At 36.7% G+C, this 17,934-nt stretch overlaps 1 protein-coding gene across 3 annotated transcripts in view; it reads right to left on the minus strand.

Annotated features, from left to right (window-relative positions):
• SLK (STE20 like kinase) overlaps positions 1-17,934 on the minus strand; it is a 49,220-nt gene that overhangs the window by 9,581 nt on the left and 21,705 nt on the right. The window contains exons 3-15 of one of the 3 annotated variants that reach the window (XM_041461545.1): positions 16,502-16,550; positions 15,936-16,085; positions 13,329-13,401; positions 12,903-13,097; positions 12,156-12,237; positions 11,049-11,177; positions 7,859-9,235; positions 6,463-6,593; positions 6,069-6,192; positions 5,620-5,799; positions 2,397-2,468; positions 428-557; positions 93-217 (exon numbers count right to left, since the gene is read on the minus strand). In XM_041461545.1, the coding sequence (XP_041317479.1) occupies positions 93-217; positions 428-557; positions 2,397-2,468; positions 5,620-5,799; positions 6,069-6,192; positions 6,463-6,593; positions 7,859-9,235; positions 11,049-11,177; positions 12,156-12,237; positions 12,903-13,097; positions 13,329-13,401; positions 15,936-16,085; positions 16,502-16,550 (2,817 nt within the window). Of the gene's footprint in view, positions 1-92; positions 218-427; positions 558-2,396; positions 2,469-5,619; positions 5,800-6,068; positions 6,193-6,462; positions 6,594-7,858; positions 9,239-11,048; positions 11,178-12,155; positions 12,238-12,902; positions 13,098-13,328; positions 13,402-15,935; positions 16,086-16,501; positions 16,551-17,934 lie in introns of all 3 variants that reach the window. The other 2 variants (XM_041461544.1, XM_041461546.1) reach the window with 2 other exon arrangements.

Raw genomic sequence — 17,934 nt, forward strand, 5'->3', positions numbered from 1 at the left:
AAACATACAGCACCAGGAGAGATCCTAAGACTACTTGATAAAAAAAATGGATATTATAATACACAGGAGAAAGTGCCAAAGTCAACACTAACTTTTTCATGCCTCTTAAGCAGCTGGTGCCTCTGCATGAAGTACTGATCCTTGAGCTGCTGCTTGAGGAGCTGGTGTTTCTCCTGTAGGTGCCGCTCCTCCAGCTCCCAGAATGCAGCTTCACGAGCTGGAAAGAAGAGAAAGGTTGGTTCAGGAATGTTATAGGTGTATGTTCAGAAGTATAAGTGCATTTGAAAAACAATGCTGTTTCATAGCAAATGTTTTTGTTACAGTTCTAGATTGGTCATGAAGATTTTTGATTTCATAAAGTGAAGAAAGACCATTGTTTTACTAAACACCAGTGCCTGTTTCCAAGGCAGAGCCTGGTGCTGGGTACCTCTCATGAGCTGCTGTTTGTTGTTGAGGCAATCTCGTTCAATAGTGGCCAGTTCCGTCTTCTGCTGCTGAATTATTTTCTTCAGAGATGCATCCAGTTCTTGTTGCTGTTTCTGCACAAACTCCTGCTCCTGGTAAAAACCAATAGAAGTAAATTAAATTGGGTTCTTCTAACCACATTACATGTTAATGAAACTCCCAGTTCTCTCAGCATTAGCTATATATGAAAACATATACATCTATGAAAGTTTGAGCTAGTGTGACTTGGCTATCAAATTATCAATCTTTTGTATTTTCTGTGTAGGTAAGAGCACATTCATGTTTAAATAATACATTCAGAAATAAGACCAAAGATAGCAGTCTAGCCAGTCACCTGCAACTCATTCCATCTCTTGTCTCTCCTCAGAACAAGTTGCAGATTCAGAGCTAGCAAAGACAGTACTCAATCTAAAGTTGATCTCATTCTTATTCATGTATGTAAGGAAATAAAGGTATGTATGGTTATTCTGCTTTGGGTGATTAGCTAAAGCCTATTTATTTACACAGTTTGGTTTCAGATCTATGTGGTTCATCTTGTCCTTAGGGCAAGGCTGTTGAGGCTGGGAGTTCTGCAGGACCACTGTGTAGACACCCCATGGTTCTGCAGAGGCGTCACCTGCTCACACCTAGGCTGAGCTGGCTCCTCACAAAGGGAGTTATCACCTCCATCTTCCCATTATCCAGGGCTATCACTGTTACATCCCACCATGAAAAGCAGACAGCATTGAGTCGCCCTCCCGTGCCCCAAGACCTACTGCTGCCTTTCTTCTTTGCAACTATTAAAAACCACAGCTATAAGCATGCAAGCATGCACACACACACACACACACTCACACCTGCCTTAAAACAAGAAATTGAATCAGATGCTTCTAGCATGATATCAAGGCCAAAAGAAAGGACAATGGCAGGGTCTTGTCAGAGTCAAGGTGGGCTGCTCAAGTCCATAACAAATGGAATTAAGTGTTCATTAAAAGTACTTTTCATTTTGACCAGAAAAATCCTGGTTTTCATCTTCGCATAAAGTTATTCATAGATGAAGCTTTCATGTCTCTTACTGAGACAGGTAACATAAAACCAGAGGTGAATTAAGCTGACAGTAACAGACCTCAGGGTACAAAAAGAACTGGAAGGGGATGTCTGTAAATTAAGTCTGACACACCTAACCGGATTTATAGAGGGACAAAAAAATCCTGGTTTTTCCCTTTATACCTGAAAAGGCTAAAAATTCTACTAAATATTCTGAGGGTGCAGACACATAATTAACACAGTGTTTAATCTGCTGGGAGATTTTTGATTTGGAGGGAGTGGGGGAAAGCTGTTCTAGTGTAGTCATGGTCAAAAACTGATCATGCTTGAGCTTTACACATTTAATAATTTAAATGTCATTGCTGCTCTCTACAGAGTAACTCTAATGAAGTTTTATACCTGCTAGTGCTGTAAGATAAACTAGGCAATCTCAGGAAATACACTGGCCTTTCCACTTCTCACATCTACTCAAATATCACATAAAATAAATGTCACTGACTTTACTAAAGAATGTGTTGGATGGTTTAAAGGCAGACAGTGCAAGGCAGCCAACCTTTTTCAAAGTACCACTTGGTTATGCCCAGTAAGTATCTTAAAATAAACTCAAACATCTTTAAAATACATGGTTTCACTGCACACACAGAATACAAGTCACACAATGTTTCTCACATGTGCTGAACAAGTATAACGTTGCATGTGTGAACCCTCAGTGTCTTGCTCAGACTGAGTAACTACTGTCTTTTGGAACTTTTGACAATGGATAGTGCATAATTATCTAAATTGGTGCTAACCAGTTTGGAGACAGCAGTGATATTGTTCAGCACATATGAGCAGAAGAAGAGAAAAAACACACATCTGGAAAATTAGGAAGATAAACTTGCACTGTGTTGCATTTTAAGACTTACATCCTGCATTTGTGCGTTGAAAAGCGTACATGAAGACAACTGAAAAGACTGAATCATAACCTGAGCAACACCCTGCGGGACACAATGTAATTCTGTGTCACAATACAGTGGAACATTTCTATTCTTAAAAAAGGGAAGAAATGAGATCTGCTGTATGTTAGTAATAAGCATTTGAAATGTCAAGGCTAATCACACAAGTAGATGCTGATGGAAGTTCTAGATATTCTAAAACTAAGCAGCTGCACCTTGTTTTAACACTTGTCATTCCAAGTAAGGATATTTCACATTTAAAATCTTCTTTCACCTCTCTTCAACAAATTGAACGCAGCAAAGGAAACTAACCATGTCTCTACAAACACGATGAAAAATTAAATTTCTGTTTCCTTAAAAAGTTTAAAGACAGGTATCTTTGACGTGGGGAAAGTGCTGCAACTCAATCACCTTCTATCCTGGGAAATCCCCTCTTAAATTAAACACATAATGGAATAAAGTTGCTATTATTTTCTACTAGGTCACTCACATAAACATTTAATCTTTAAGTTACTCAATGTAAACCTGCTCTGCTGTGGTTCAAATTCACTCTGTACAAGCTGTGGCTATCACAAAGCCAGTATTTTTCTGAAATACTAGCCCTCTTTCTAGCTGGATCATAGAAAAGCAGCAAGTCTGAAGGCATGAAATCACAGATGATGTTTTGTAAAGTTTCTATACACCTACACTTTGACATTTAAATAACGTTTTACCTAATTTGTTCTGCTCCTATAAACAAGATGTCTCATGCTTACATATTAGATACAATTTCCTCCTCTGCACTTGTGTAGTTCAAAACTTCCTCCTGACTATAACCTTTAAAACTTGAAGGACCCATGGAGTACTTACCACTTGTAAAAGCACTGTAAATAAACCTTCTGTAGAAAAATACCATTCTTTTTCAGCAGAGCACACAAAATCCTACACTTGACAGTACAAACCTGGCAACAGCCACTCCTACATTTCTACCCAGTTAAGTCTAAGATGTGACATGGGAGTACTTGAAGAAAGAGAGCAGTTTGTAGGGTTAGTTTGAGTTAAGTTCCATATTCACTCAACAACAACAAGAAGTGAAATCATCAAGCTGTGTGAATACTGCTGCCTTTTGTATTTTAGTAGCTTGAAGCTGCCGTTGTTACCTGAGCATGCTGGCTTTGTGCAAGCTCCTCTTTCTTGCGTTTCATGAGCTCTTTTCTCAGCTCTTTTGGTGCTTTCTCCACTTCACATAAAACCTACAGTGTATATAAGCATGCAGAAGGTGGCAAAAAGAATACTTTGTCTCCACAGCAAGCACTACTGTGAACATAGGGACATGCAGGTCAAGCACTAGAGGTAGTGGGAAGCATGCATTACTTCAGTGGCAGGGATGTTAGTTTAGTGAAAGAGCTTAATGAAAAGAGAAAGAACAATAGGTGCTTTATACATGCCAGCAGTGCAGAGAGGAGGGATGTGCCAGCTCTTTTTGCATGCAAATGCTGCCCAGTGCCCTCAGAAATGGCAGTGCCTCGCCTGTGCTTCCATGCAGCTGCCAGAAGAGTCAATAGTTAAGAAAACCACCACCTGCAAAAGTGGTATTTTCTTGAATCACTATGGCAAAAGGACTACAGAGTATGTTACCTCGCATAAAGCTGTGGAAAATGGTTGGAAGCTTAAAAAAACTTCCACTGAAAACCAGATATTTCTGATACTGTCTCTAACCTGAATTTACAAGATGCCATTATTAGTGTCTCTGACCATAAACGACATCTACACAGCTTATGTCTTCAAAATAATCATACAAGCAAACAAAACATTATTTGGTTGTGTTTGGTTCTGAAGAATTTAAAGCAAAACCCACCAATAAATAAGAGTGTCTTCAAGAAACTTTTCATGACACGTATGCTGGGATGGAACGTGTTTCAGTACACGGTGAATTAGACAAGATTAGCAGAAAGATTCTAAATATAACCTGGCTAAATCAACTGACTATTAATCTGTTAATTTGCTGATGAGTTTTGTTTTTCAGAATTACAAAAATGTAGCATTGTACACTGCAATGTTAAATAGGTAGTTTTAGAGCAGCAGCTGCATTTTCCTTCAAACTGTACATTGCCTTTTTAAGCTTTAAACACAAAACTGTGCACCCAGAGACAAATGCCTGTTTGTTTAATAGTGGAAGCATCATCAGAAAACAGAGTCCAAATCACCACATGCTATTCCTATGTCCATGAAAGAACTGCTTTTAGCTCAGAGCAATATGTAAAACTCTCCCAATTTCCCACGTAGGACCCCATCACCAGTGAACAGAGAGAGACTCAAAATGCAAGAGGTACCGCAAAAGAAGAAAAATTGTTATTTACATATGGGCATACAGTTCAAACTGAATACAACTTATATTTCAATGCACATTTGTGCTACAGGATCATTCTATGCAAAAGCATTGACAGTTTCAGCTTTCTAAAGAAATCTCTGAGTCTAGTAAGTATCAGAGCAAACACTAGAGCCATTTATATACAAATGGGCACTATGCAATTGAACCAAAAATGAAATAAAACAGCTTTTAAGATGCAAAATCCATATGGAAACATACCACCTTTTCTTAATCCAATGCAAGTAAATTAACTGCATCAGTTGTCAGTGTCAGTCTTTTTGCTTCAACTGTATGATATTTATGAAATTAACTATAAAAGATTTTAAGTTATCCAGACTTCTCTCTCCTGGCTTTCCTTTTTGAGCTAATAAACCAAATTCATATTATTGTTGTCACTTCATATAAAGAAATTGTAAACAATTACAGCACATTCAATAAAAAAGTCTAACAAATTAACAAAAACAAAACAAAACTGAAATTATTGTCTTCGAAATTCTAATTTGTGAAGTATTTACTAAGTAACTATAGCTGGGTTTTTTTCATAATCTTTATGAAAATGCTTTTTCTTGATTCAGTATTTGAGAGAAAAATATTTTATTAAGTATTCTGTGAAAAATAAAATCTTCTAACTTGATGATGTTTTCTAGATTAAATCAATACCTCAAGCTTCCTGTCAGCTGTTTGTATTTCACTTCAGGCAGTAAACAAGAGACAGAATTCTGACTGGTAGTGACACTTCCAAACCTCAGTACAGCACAGGTTTGATAAGGCTTCTGGGACACCTAATCTCAACTGTTTGCTAAACCCATACTCCTTATTTTCTATATTAGCATCATCTCTTACCTCTTTTTTTTTGTTTTTCAGCACATTCTGGAATTTGGACAACTCTTTCTCCTGCTCAGCCTTGATGCGCTTTGCTTCATCCCGTAAGCGATTTGTGTGCTCCTGCTCCAGGCGCTCGATCGTCTGCTTCTGCTGCTTTTCCAGGTTCTCTATCTCTTGATCATACTGTCGCTTTTTACTCTGTAAAAATTATTTGGCACCTTTTTTTAGAAAGCTAAGTCCTGTTAAGTGAAGTGCTGTAGCACAGCAAGGAATGGCACTGATGAACTGTTGTGGCAGCAAGCCCCAGCACATGCTGGGCACCCCACAATGGAAAATATTGCCCTGTATTTAAGAATCAAGGCTAAGCTAGAGCCATCATGGCAGGAAACACCTGATTGCTTTTAGCACTATTCTGCCTACTCCATCAAGATGTCATATTTTAAGAGCACCAAAATGCAGAAACTCACTGTCATTTCCTGTTCAAAACGTCTGTACATCTGCTCTCGCTGCTGCAGAAGCTTATTGCTGAGCTGCTGTTGGGCTCTCTGCTCCTCTTTCTGAAGAAGTCTCAGCTCTCTGAGCTCTTGACGTCTAATAAGGAAAAAGAACAATTAATACTGATGGCAAAACAAAAGAAGTGGAAAATGACAAGAGAAGAAAAGGACCATTGACAACTTGGGCCCAGTAAAACTAATTTTGAACTGATTGTCTTAATAAGAAACACTTTACATTCACTTCCACTAAAAAAATGTAAATTAATCCCCAAATATGACTGCAATAAGACCATCACCCTTGTTTTATCCAAAGAAAAAAAAAATCAGCTTCTAACTTCCTGAAAATTTTACTTTTAGAAACACTTACCGTAGAAATCGCATTTCTTCACTTTTTGAATCATTTTCAGTAACTATTTTTGATGTGGTTACACTCACTTCTACTCCATCAACAACAAACTTCCGAGTTTTCTTTAATGTTTTCTTCTGCCTTCTAGTTTCCTAAATTAAGCATTGGTAAGTTGTTATGTATTTATTAAGGTTATATTCTTTTTTCCCTTTTTTCTTAATATTGAATTATATCAAATATTTCTGGGACTGTTTTCTATACAGTAATCAAGAGCTCTTCTCATTTACCAGGTGCCTCACTAATCAAGTGAGAATTTGAAAAATTCCAATAAACTGAAACTGTCTAGTAAGCAAAGGAAAACTGCAATTACTGATTATCCAAAGTACCAGAAGAAAAAAAAAAATTAAGCCAGAAACTCTGAAGAGAACTGATGCAGTTTTATTTTCAAGAGCTGAAGACAGCTACATCTGTTGTTTGCTTTTGACCAGCCACCACCAGGTATTTAATTCTGAAATCCAGTTCTGAAACAGGGTAACAATTTACTCACCTACTTCCTCCTGCTTTAGACATAAACAAGTGAGTTTATTTTTTTTTGATACATATTAGCCAAAAATCATACAATGATCTTGCTGACAACTGGAGAAGTCTCAGTTGTCAGAGCCGCTGTTGTTTCATTGCAAGAAGAGTGGTACCCCAGCTGAACCTGCACCATCTTCATTGTGTCAGGGCAACTGCAAACACCCTCCTGTTTAGCACAGCTATGCCAATTTATGATTCTTTTGTTTGGTTGTCTTTCTAGGATTGTTTTTCCTCCACTCAAGCCCATGTTACAAAGTTACTATCCCAACATGACTACATTAATTTTAATACAAAGACTACAAATAAAGTTCACAGTCTGGAATTTGCTTCCTCCGAGTACGCTCATTCATAGTGGCATAACTGCATGGACACAGTACAACCACAGGAGAACACTGACTGGAATAAAATCCTGCAGAATGTCTGCCTTGGGTGTCCCAAACAGCAAGACAAAATATGGAAGCGACAGGAATTCAGTATAAGATCAGATATTCAAGAGATTTTTCCCATTGAACAAGAATTCTGTGCATTTAGCTGGTCTTCTTGAGTATCAGCTCTGACCTACAACCCTTCACAAATCTTCATGTTTAGTATTATTACATTTCCTTTTATGGGTTATACTATTACGCAATACAGTAAGAAACTAATCAGCATAACTGCACATAATCCAGCCATTGTATGGTGCAATTTAGAATACTTTGGTTTCTACAAAACTTTGTATATATGTGCCATACTGGTTTCTCCCTCAATATTTTTCTTTGTAGCAAAGGTAACACTTGGTGATAATTTCAGGGTTACACTCACAAGAGATTTTATATTAAAAAAATATGCTTGCACTTACCTGTAAAGATATTGATCCTGTCTCTTTGTTTTTACTAAGGAAACTAGAAATGGACAAGTTCAAATCAATGCTGCTGTTATCAGCTGTAGAACCAGTGCCTGAATCTGCATCATTTTCCTTCAAATTCTCAGATTCCAGTTGCTGTAAAGTCTCAGTATTGCCTTGATTATCTGTTTTGACCTTCTCATTTTCTTCAGTGCTAATACTAATACTGGGGACTGGAGTGACTTCAGACTCATCAGCTTGTTCACTGACAGTGTCTTGAAGTTTATTCTTCATGAATTCATCTGAGGTAACTGCCAGATGTTCTTTGTCTACCTGGATGTTGGTTTCCTGTACATTCTCAGGTCCACGCTCTCCTGAATTTTGGTCCATACCAGTCAGTTTATCCACCAGTTTATCAGGAATATCCTCAGGTTTAGTCTGTAATGCCTTCTGGTCTATAATATCTTTTCCAGAGTCTCTGATCTTTGTTTCCTCTGTGCTGTTTATATTACTGATACCCTCATTTTCACTTTCTGCCAGTTTCTTGTCTACTTCGATCACTGTATCTTGGCTTTCTGATAGAGTTTCTTCAGAGCTGATTATCTCATGGACCTGCTTAGCCTGACTTTCCACTGGCTTATCCTCCAGCTCAGGTATTTTATCCCCATCACTGGTGGATGTTTCAGCAATAGCACCTATCTCCTTAATGTTGTCAATTCCATGCTTTATTAGTTCCTTTTCTTCATCAGACACTTCAACTGTAGCAATAGGCAGAGTTTCTGTAGTGTTATCTATTACTGCCTCTTTCTGAGCTTCACCTTTATCTTCCTTTTGCTCTGTATCTCTATTTTCTGCAGGGACCTTTTCTTCCTCACCATCCAAGAGATCCATTTTCTTCTCCTCTTCTTTTTCACCAGTTTCCTTAGAAATGGCTTCTTCAGTTTCTACCCTATCTTCAGTTACAGGTACTACTTTCAGTTTGTCATCTTCTATCTGTTCATCTGCCATGGAATTCTCTTTCTCTATTAAGTTGGGTTCATTCTTTATTTCCACATCAAGTTCTTTACCTCCTTTCTGGGGTTCTGTATCCTCATGCATTTTTTCCAGGCTTTCTGTATTCTTTTCTGCTGGCACCATTCTGCCTTGCTCGTCTTCACCAGCTGGCAAAGAACCGTTCTGAACTTTCACATCACTAACAGGAGTATCATGTATGTTATCAGCTGTTTTCCTAAATTTAATGTCCTCAGATTCATCTCCAGTTGTTTTGTCCTCAATGGCATTACTTTCTGTTTTCTCAGAGAGAGATTCCAGGACAGAAGCATTCTGTGAAAGTTTATCCTCTTCAGAGCTGGCAATACTAAGGTCAGAAGATGCACGTTTCTCTGCAGGTAACTGCTAAAAAATTAAAGCAAGAAAAGCATTCAGTCATTTTGTAATTGCATCAAAGTATAGTTTTATGGAAGAATATGTGAACAGAGATCAATATTGTATTCACATGCAGTTATATGAGTTTGATAACCTCAGAGTCCTTCCCTTGGACTATCACAGAACAAGCGTATGAACTGCAGACTGGCTCTGAACAGAAAGTTTCACTATGATCAAGAAAAAGGGATCATGGTCATCAGCTATTCTTCCAGGGTCTTTTTCTTTTCATTCCTTTTTTTAAAATCAGTTCAGCTCCTCAACAGTCTCAGCTACAGCTGGATTTGAAAGACTTTACTTTGTGCCAGCTGAGCAAGGAAGAAACTGTAGCTTTAGTTAGTGCAGCACTGACAAAATGCAGTATTAAGTCCTTCTTCTGCTTCACTTTGTGTTCTTGGCTAAAAATGCCTGAAAACTTTTCATCTGGTTTTAATCACATTGAAACCCCATTAAAATGGTGAAAATCTCCAGCAGATCTGATTAAGTGGCAGTACAGAACTAGAACAGAAACAGTTACCTCACTGTAGAAACTGCCGCTGCCAGAATATGAATAAATGTTATCAGATTCCATAGAGACATCCAAAAGAATATAGTAATAAAGCATCATTTTAACCACAATTGCCCTTTCACTCTTCAAAGTGATTGTGATATCTGTGTGTCTGTATCTACTGCTAGAACCCTGTAATTTGCAGATCAGGCTTTTGATTTGCCATAGGGAACGTCCTAGGTTAGCTGTTGCAGCAAGCACAGGTTTGATTGTGCATTTCCTACCTTAAGGATTTCCCAAGCATACAGAAAACATTTCCTTTTAAGTCCAAATTGCATTTAAGATATTTCTTAGTGTAATTGTTCAAGAAGTTTAGCGTTCATCTCCTAGGAGTGTTTAAAATTACCCCAAGGAAATAACGTGAAGGGCTCTACCTCACACTTTCCTACAATGCTGCTTGTGAGATACATGAGGGTCCCAGTGTGGACTTCACTCCAGCCCTCCTGGATGGATGGCACAGCAGCTCATCCACGGGAGGGGAGCTGCTGGGGATGCACGTTTGGAGCCCATGGGGTGGACTGGGAAGGCAGTAAGAAGGCCAGGGGCCGTGAGGAACGTGCACATGGCTGAGGGGGGAATGGAGGCTCCTGCTCGAGCACTTGTCTCCTGCAGCAGTGCAGGAACTGCAGCTCTGGGAGGCACAGGGAGCAACACCTGGGCACTCTGCAACGTGCACCCCTCCCTGGACATCACAGTTTTCCCTCTGAGCAACCACACTCAGACACTAAGATTCTTAAAGCATCTTTAGAAGTACATTCATTACAAAATATGTGTTTTTTACCTATTCTTTGATAGACACTGTAAAATCACAAACTTAGTTTACAGCATAATAGTCAAATACTTTTCTTAATCTTTTAAACAATCACTTGTTTTGTTTAAAGCTTAACATTTTAATCACTTGTTTTGGAATACAAACACACATTTCCTCATTCACCCAGTCATTATGACTTAAAACCACTTACATAAAAATCAGTATCCTATTTTTAAAATATCACATATACATGTAAAAAAATTAAGATATTAGTATTTATTAGCTATTATTTATTAGTAGTTTTAAAGGAGTTCAAACATGCTAATTTTGAAATTGCTGGCAACCTATTTTGTAGTAAGTTTAGAGTATGTTTATGATGTTATTCCTAGAAGATTTGATGTCAAAGTTGGGCTAATACAACTGAAACTGAATACTCCATGGGAAATTTATGATGGCATATTAACAAAAGTAAATTTTAAACTGACCAGAGAATTTTCTGTTTCTTCTTCTTCATCCTCATCTTTACCATCTTCAACTTCTTCTGTAACTTCTGCCTTAGCTTCTGCAATCAATTCTCTTATTGGTTTATTTGAAGTAACAGTAACAAATGGATGCTTGTGAAAACAAAAACATAAGCACAATATTAAGTAGTGGCTTCATAGTATACAGTGGGAAACTCATAATCTGAAAGAAATACAACTTCAGAGAAGTGTTACTTTGGTTGCCTCATATTTGAAGATTCACAATTAACATAACTGTTCCAATGTGTTTCTTCTGCAGAAGTCTTAAAATCAAAACATTTGTATTCAGATATACTATATAAATAGTCTAAGAAACCGGCTAAAAATACAAATTATTCATTTATACTGACCTTTTTCACAATCCAAAGAATAGAAGTAGAAAGATTTCTAAAAAGGTTATTTTTCTTGGAATTAGGTTTCATTTTAGTTCCACAGTTAAATTACTTCTTGACAAGCTTTATCCAGAAAATACACTTTCTAGAAAAAAATGTGCTTTGTCGTTACAACAACTTTTCCTAAAATGAACTAGAATTCTACCTTTTTCTTTAGGAACAAGCAGGTACCTGTTCCTCTCCTACTGTCTGAATCTTCTTTCTCTGCTTGGCCCTGCTACTTAAATCTATTCAGCATATGCCAGATGGATTGTGGATAAAGCAAATGGGTGCTGACGTTAAACACAATCAAACGTACCTGGTCACATCTATTCCTGTTCAGCTCTTCTGCACTGACAGCATTACAGAGGAGGGCTGAGCACTAAAGCTTTTAAAACACCTGTCAGCAACTGGCCACAGATCTAAACAACTCCGTCATCCATTGTAAGTATCAAAGTGTAATTACTTACACAAAGTAATTAGTTATATTACAGCAAAATACGTTCAACTAATAACCTGATCTGTGCTTGCTATCATTTAATCAAATTTTACCAAATAAGGATCAATTTTGAAAACGGATTGTGGACAACTACCTTATTTGAAAATATTTAAGTAGTTACTATAATACCTCTCTGCTTTTAAAAAAATACCAAAAATGCTTGCCTTTAAACAACAGTTCTGAACAATTAACTCTTCCTACCTGTAGAAGTTGAGTTGCACTCCACCTTGCATCTACATTCTTTTCCAGACATTTCTTCAGAAAATCTTTAAAATCTGATGACCTACACAACAAGCAAACAGGCAGTGGTTGTTCTCCTGTCTTAACATCAGACTAGCATATAAACTGAAATATTCTTTAGGTTCACATGAATCTACACTGGAACTCCAAGTCCTGCAACTGATTCAGGAAAACACAAAGGGAATACAGGAATGCCAAGACCAAAACAGCACAAGGACAATCTTTAAAAGGTTTGTCTATTATGAGAAGAATTTACTTTTTGCTCTGGACTATTAATACACCTGATCTGCTATATCACTAACTGAATCATGTGAAGATATTAAATCAAGCAAATAGATAATGGCTTTTAAAAACACTTTCTTAGTATAAAAATGCTTTAGTTTCCTTTCTCCCTATCTTTGTTAGATGGCCTTCAGATCTGTTACTACATTTGTAAAAAAGCTATTTCACATACATTTTAAGGCAAAGCCTGTAAAATACTTCTGTATAAAAGCTTCTATACAGAACTATGACCAAAAAAAAGTTCAAATTGTATCAGAAGACATATATACGTATACACACATGTACAAACATATATTGGGATTGTATGCACCTGCCTTAATGCATAAAGCTACACCACAAAGTTCAGGGCTGTGCTCATCCAATTTAGCAAACAAATGACTTGGAATCCTTACATTGGGGTGGGGAAGCTGTGAATAAAATACAAACCACTTTGAAGGCTGTGCCAGTGTTGGTGGATCAGATTTTGCGATTTTCAACAGCACTCGCATGGGATTGAGTTCGTGATGAGGTGGCTCTATCTGAGCCATTTCTATTAAAGTGATGCCAAGAGACCAGATATCAGCCTTGTAATCATACGGTCTGTCTTTAGAGGTCTCACACATGACTACTTCTGGAGCCATCCTGCAAAGACAGCAACAAAGTTCCAGACAAGAAAAAGCTTCTCGATCTGTTCTGAGAACAGTTCGAAACACAGACATTCACTGAAGCATTGCTAGAAGCACATTCCACCACCCGTATATTTACACAGTATCTATCAAGCCTGCAATATCAAATCAAAATTAACATTAAGATACTAGTTCATACAAAAAAGTATGAACTAGTATCTTAAAAGTCAACAAAAAGTGCACTTACCAATATGGTGTGCCAATAAAAGAGTCTCTTCTTTGAATTGTTCTGGTGTTTTTAGCTGACACTCCAAAATCCGCTTAAAGCAAACAGTAAAACACTATTAATAGGGTGATGGAAAACATACTATGTATTTTTTACTTTGCAATTGTCTTTTAAAATCATGTATGTTCCAGAGCAAACATTCTTCAGTATTAAAAATTCAAAGTGAGGTAAAAATATTTGTGTTCTGATAGCCAAGTGCCAAGGTTTTATAGCATCTATGATAAAAGATCTTGAATAAAACATATTCTACATTTCTAAAAAAGAAACCCAAACCATAGAGCTACTGTTGGGCTGTATGGGACAAAAGCAAAATAAGCACTTACTTCAGGAAAAGTACATTACATTTCTTTAAGCAGAAATTAATTTTTTTTTAGCCTATGAAGTCTGTATTCATCAAACATGGCATCCACTACCTCAATTAATTCAACAACTCATTCTATTTTTAATTTCAGGACTCAAATTTTCACAAAGTTACATTTCCCCTTCATCTTATAAGTTTCTTTCCACATGATTTTTCACTTTATAATAAATACCTGAAAGCTTGCATATGCACTTTTCATGGAATATCTGCCAAAAAAAAACCTTTACTTCTTTGCAATTAGTTATCTATGAAGCACTGCATCTCTCACTTTAAAAAAAAAGAAGACATTTAAATAAGTGTTATATGCTTATAACAGACATAACTTTGTTAATGAAGATCTAGAGATTAGAGCAAAGGGACAAAGAGCCATATGTTGCCATCTTTAATCTGTACAAAATTACTTGATGGGCTCAATACTTGAGAAGTCTAATTTTGCTCTGTGAAAAAAAATCAGGACTAAAATCTATTGGTTCAAAGGCATAAAACTGAAATTTTGAGGGACTACAGGTGTTGAAATAATAAAACTCACATATATAAAAAATAAAATGCAATAAAAGAAATTTACTTGCCATTCATACATCTGTAAAACAAGGAATTACCCATTTCTTTGTACAACAGAATCCAAATAGAAGTAGTTTATAAGGAGTAAAATGCTTCTTCAAAGGATGCTGTATATTTTTCATAATTATATTGAGTCTTTTTTTAGAAATCCTAATTAGCAAACCTGAACGCATCACCAAATGCACGTGTGGAAGAAATCTCCTGTGGTCTGAACTGTTAAGTAATATCTTGACAGCCTGCAAGGTGCTGTGTACCAGCTAAGCTTGACAAAATCTTAAAATAGTTCCAAGTCTGTATGAGGAGAAGCCAGGTCATGTGAGGAGATGAACTGAAACAAATTACTCTGACCATGAGCTCCTGCTGTGATCTGTGGCTTCTTTTACAGCAGTGCCAAGAAACTAAGACAGTGGTTCTATTACATTCACACATCAGATCTATGACCTCAAGTGCATCACTAAATGTTCAGGCTCCAAAGAAAAGCTACACCAGTGAAGTTACATGTACTCTGCAGACTAAAAGAAAGCCAGATGAAAGGACTGTGTGTACAAGGAATAATCTTGTACAGAAGGGATCCATGGAAAAGCATAATCGCACTGAATTGATCAATACAGCAAAGCAGGTTCTTCAATATTCTCAGTTTCTAACAGAGAAGGTGCACAGTATCTTGCTGAGATGTGATCAATACGAGTTAGGCAGGAGATATATTCCTGAATTTGGACACATCTTGCTTACATTTAAAAGGAAAGTCTGTATGAAGGCTGCAAATTTAGAGCCCCAGTTCCCTGTGGCAATATTCTGATTCTCCTTACCTCTGCCCTCTGTGCATCCAAGGAAATACAACTGATCACACTGATCCCATGCAGAGGGAAGGCTTTGAAACCTGAGCATGGGCAGGGATGTCATGGAACTATGCCATGGGTAGAGCCACTGTAAAGGCTGACAGCTTAGACACATTTTCCCCTGAAACAAAGTGGATCCAGACAATTCCTGTCCTTTCCTGGATGAATGAAAGGATGCTATTCAACACCAGCAGCACTTTGTCAGTTCTGCATGGAGGAATCCTCATCAGACTAAAAATGTGGATGACTGCTTAAACTGAGATTTAAAAAACCCCAGAAATCAACAATAATAAGATGCATTTTGTTCCAGACTGCTCTGTCTGAATTTCAGTCCGACAAACAACTGAAAAAGGAATGGAAAAACTAAGCTGGGTAATTCAGATTATTACATCTCTCTCAAAGGAAGAGACAACAGTACAAGGCACTGCTTTTTGGTGATTGTGAAGAACGTTCCCTTTCCAAACTAACAACTTCAAAGGGAAGTTCTGATGTTATCACAGTGAAGGTAAGTATAATCAGGATCTTTATACTAAGAAACAGTAGGACCTATGACAACTTCTTGTGCTGATTTTGAAGTATGAAAAATGTGACAAGTATGGCCAGGATATATGCTCAAGTTTTTTTGGTTTTTTTTTGGTTTTTTTTTTCCTTGATAGTACCAAACCACTTGCTTCTGAAAAACCTCTCATTGTTAGATTGGTATTTCAGTAGGTAAATATTGAACCCTGAAAAGCTACAGCTTAAGCAAAATACAATTAAAAAACCATGCCAAGTTCCAGGAAAGAGTTTTATTTGCAACATGCTTACCTAGTTTAATGTCTCCATCTAATGTGAAAAGAATATTGCCAGCTTTTAGATCTCTGTGGATGATCTTATTCTCATGCAAGTAGTTCAGTGCTTCCAGTGTCTGCCTGCACACCACTTTGATCTGTGGCTCTGTTAAGGGCCTTTCAAGCTCTACAAGAGAGAGACAGAAATAATCACAACATTTTTGCATTTTACATTACATGTTCATAGCAAACCCTATAGGAATATACGGGAAAACTAATTAATCTGACAGATTCTAAGCATCACATGTCAGAAAAAAATTCTGTCTCAGAATATTTGCTCCTTCCAGTAATGATTTTATTCCTTCAACCCAACCCCCTTCTCATTATGAATTATGTATACCTACCTATCTGAACTGTGAAAAAACTACATCATTTAGAGACTGGTTGTTTTGTGTGGTACATAGAGATGCTAAAGACCAGATCTTTTACATAAATATTTGCATATCAAAACAATACACATATGAAATAAGTCTTACAGTATATATTATCACTTTAAGGTATTAGGATTATTATTATTACTATTAGTTGAAATAATTTATTTACCCAACATTACTGCATCTACTGCTCCTCCCGCACAAAATTCAATCAGGATCTGTATATAAATAAATAAAAAAAATACAGAAATTAGAAATTAAATAATTCCACTGAACTGAATCACTGATTAAGGGAGCATTATTGGGAGATCAGAGTTTCAGAACATTTGGCCTCTACAAGTTATTTTACTAACCTGTAGAATACTGGTACTGTTACCCAGCAAAAAATAGGGCTGTGCTGCTCAGCAAATTATTAGAAAAATGCCTCAAGACCCTCAGAGAAAAGTTTTAATCCAACTATAAAATAGCATAATAAAACTTATAAAACATAATGTCACAGTCAGCTTAAATCTACTCCTTGTAATGTGATTTACATAATCCCTGCAAACTCATTTCTCGGTTATTAAGCTCTACTCCTATACAATAATCTCTCTGACTGAAAAGTCCAAGAGCTAAATGATTTTCCAGTAGCTGATGCTATCTCCTATATTGTTTCAGATAAGATGAAAATACAGAAAAACTGCTCTGAAAAGCTACATAAAATTACTAAATTTAGATGTTTACATTAATTTTCCTTTATTTTCATCCATGCCTACAATACTTCAAGGCCTTTATCCCAGAATGTAACAACACCAGAACAAGTCCATCCCCAGTTCTGAGTTTCCTTTTGAAATAAATTATACTGTAATTATTTCTGAGCACAAACTATGTTGCTATGATGGACAGAAAGGATATATAAAAGGAGAAAGAGGGGAGACAAAGAGAATGAGGAGAGCAAGAAAGAGGAAATCTCATCCAAGACTGATACCCCACATTTCCTTATGGTTTTTTTTCTTTAATTTGAACTGTACATATTATAAATTATAATCATCTGTCTGAGAGCTAAGAAGCATTTCTTGTCAGAATCTCAATAGTCAATATGCTTGGATATACTATCTTATTTTTTATTTTTCTGTAGAGTAATTTTAAAATTGTTTATGCTTTTATTCACCATAAAATAGCCAATAAAAGAGGAAACCTCAAAGTACACCTTCTACCACAACATATATATGCACCACTTATGTCACATATACTTCAAATTATTATTGCAATTAATCCCCACAACTATGGCACCAACAAATATATTATGCAATTCTTTGTAAATCCTGTAAACATTATTCCATTTACATGCTTCTGTGTGCCAAGTAGGTAAGTGTGGGAAATTGTACATAAATATTTCTCTAGAATTTGTAGTTTGGTCTGACAAAGGTCTCTTTGCTAGAGAAATCATGCTTCTAATCTTCGAAAGCAAACATGTATTTAATGTCCAACTATCATTGTTCTTCTCTTTTTGCCCTCAGTAAATTCTGTTTATTTACCACACCATTAGCCTTGCGGCTTACAAGCCCCTGCATTTCACTGTAACTATGTAGCTCCAATTTTATTTTCAAAGTGTTTACTTCT

Source organism: Pyrgilauda ruficollis, unplaced genomic scaffold (genome assembly GCF_017590135.1).
Source record: "Pyrgilauda ruficollis isolate IOZ18807 unplaced genomic scaffold, ASM1759013v1 scaffold15, whole genome shotgun sequence".
NCBI classification, from domain to species: domain Eukaryota; kingdom Metazoa; phylum Chordata; class Aves; order Passeriformes; family Passeridae; genus Pyrgilauda; species Pyrgilauda ruficollis.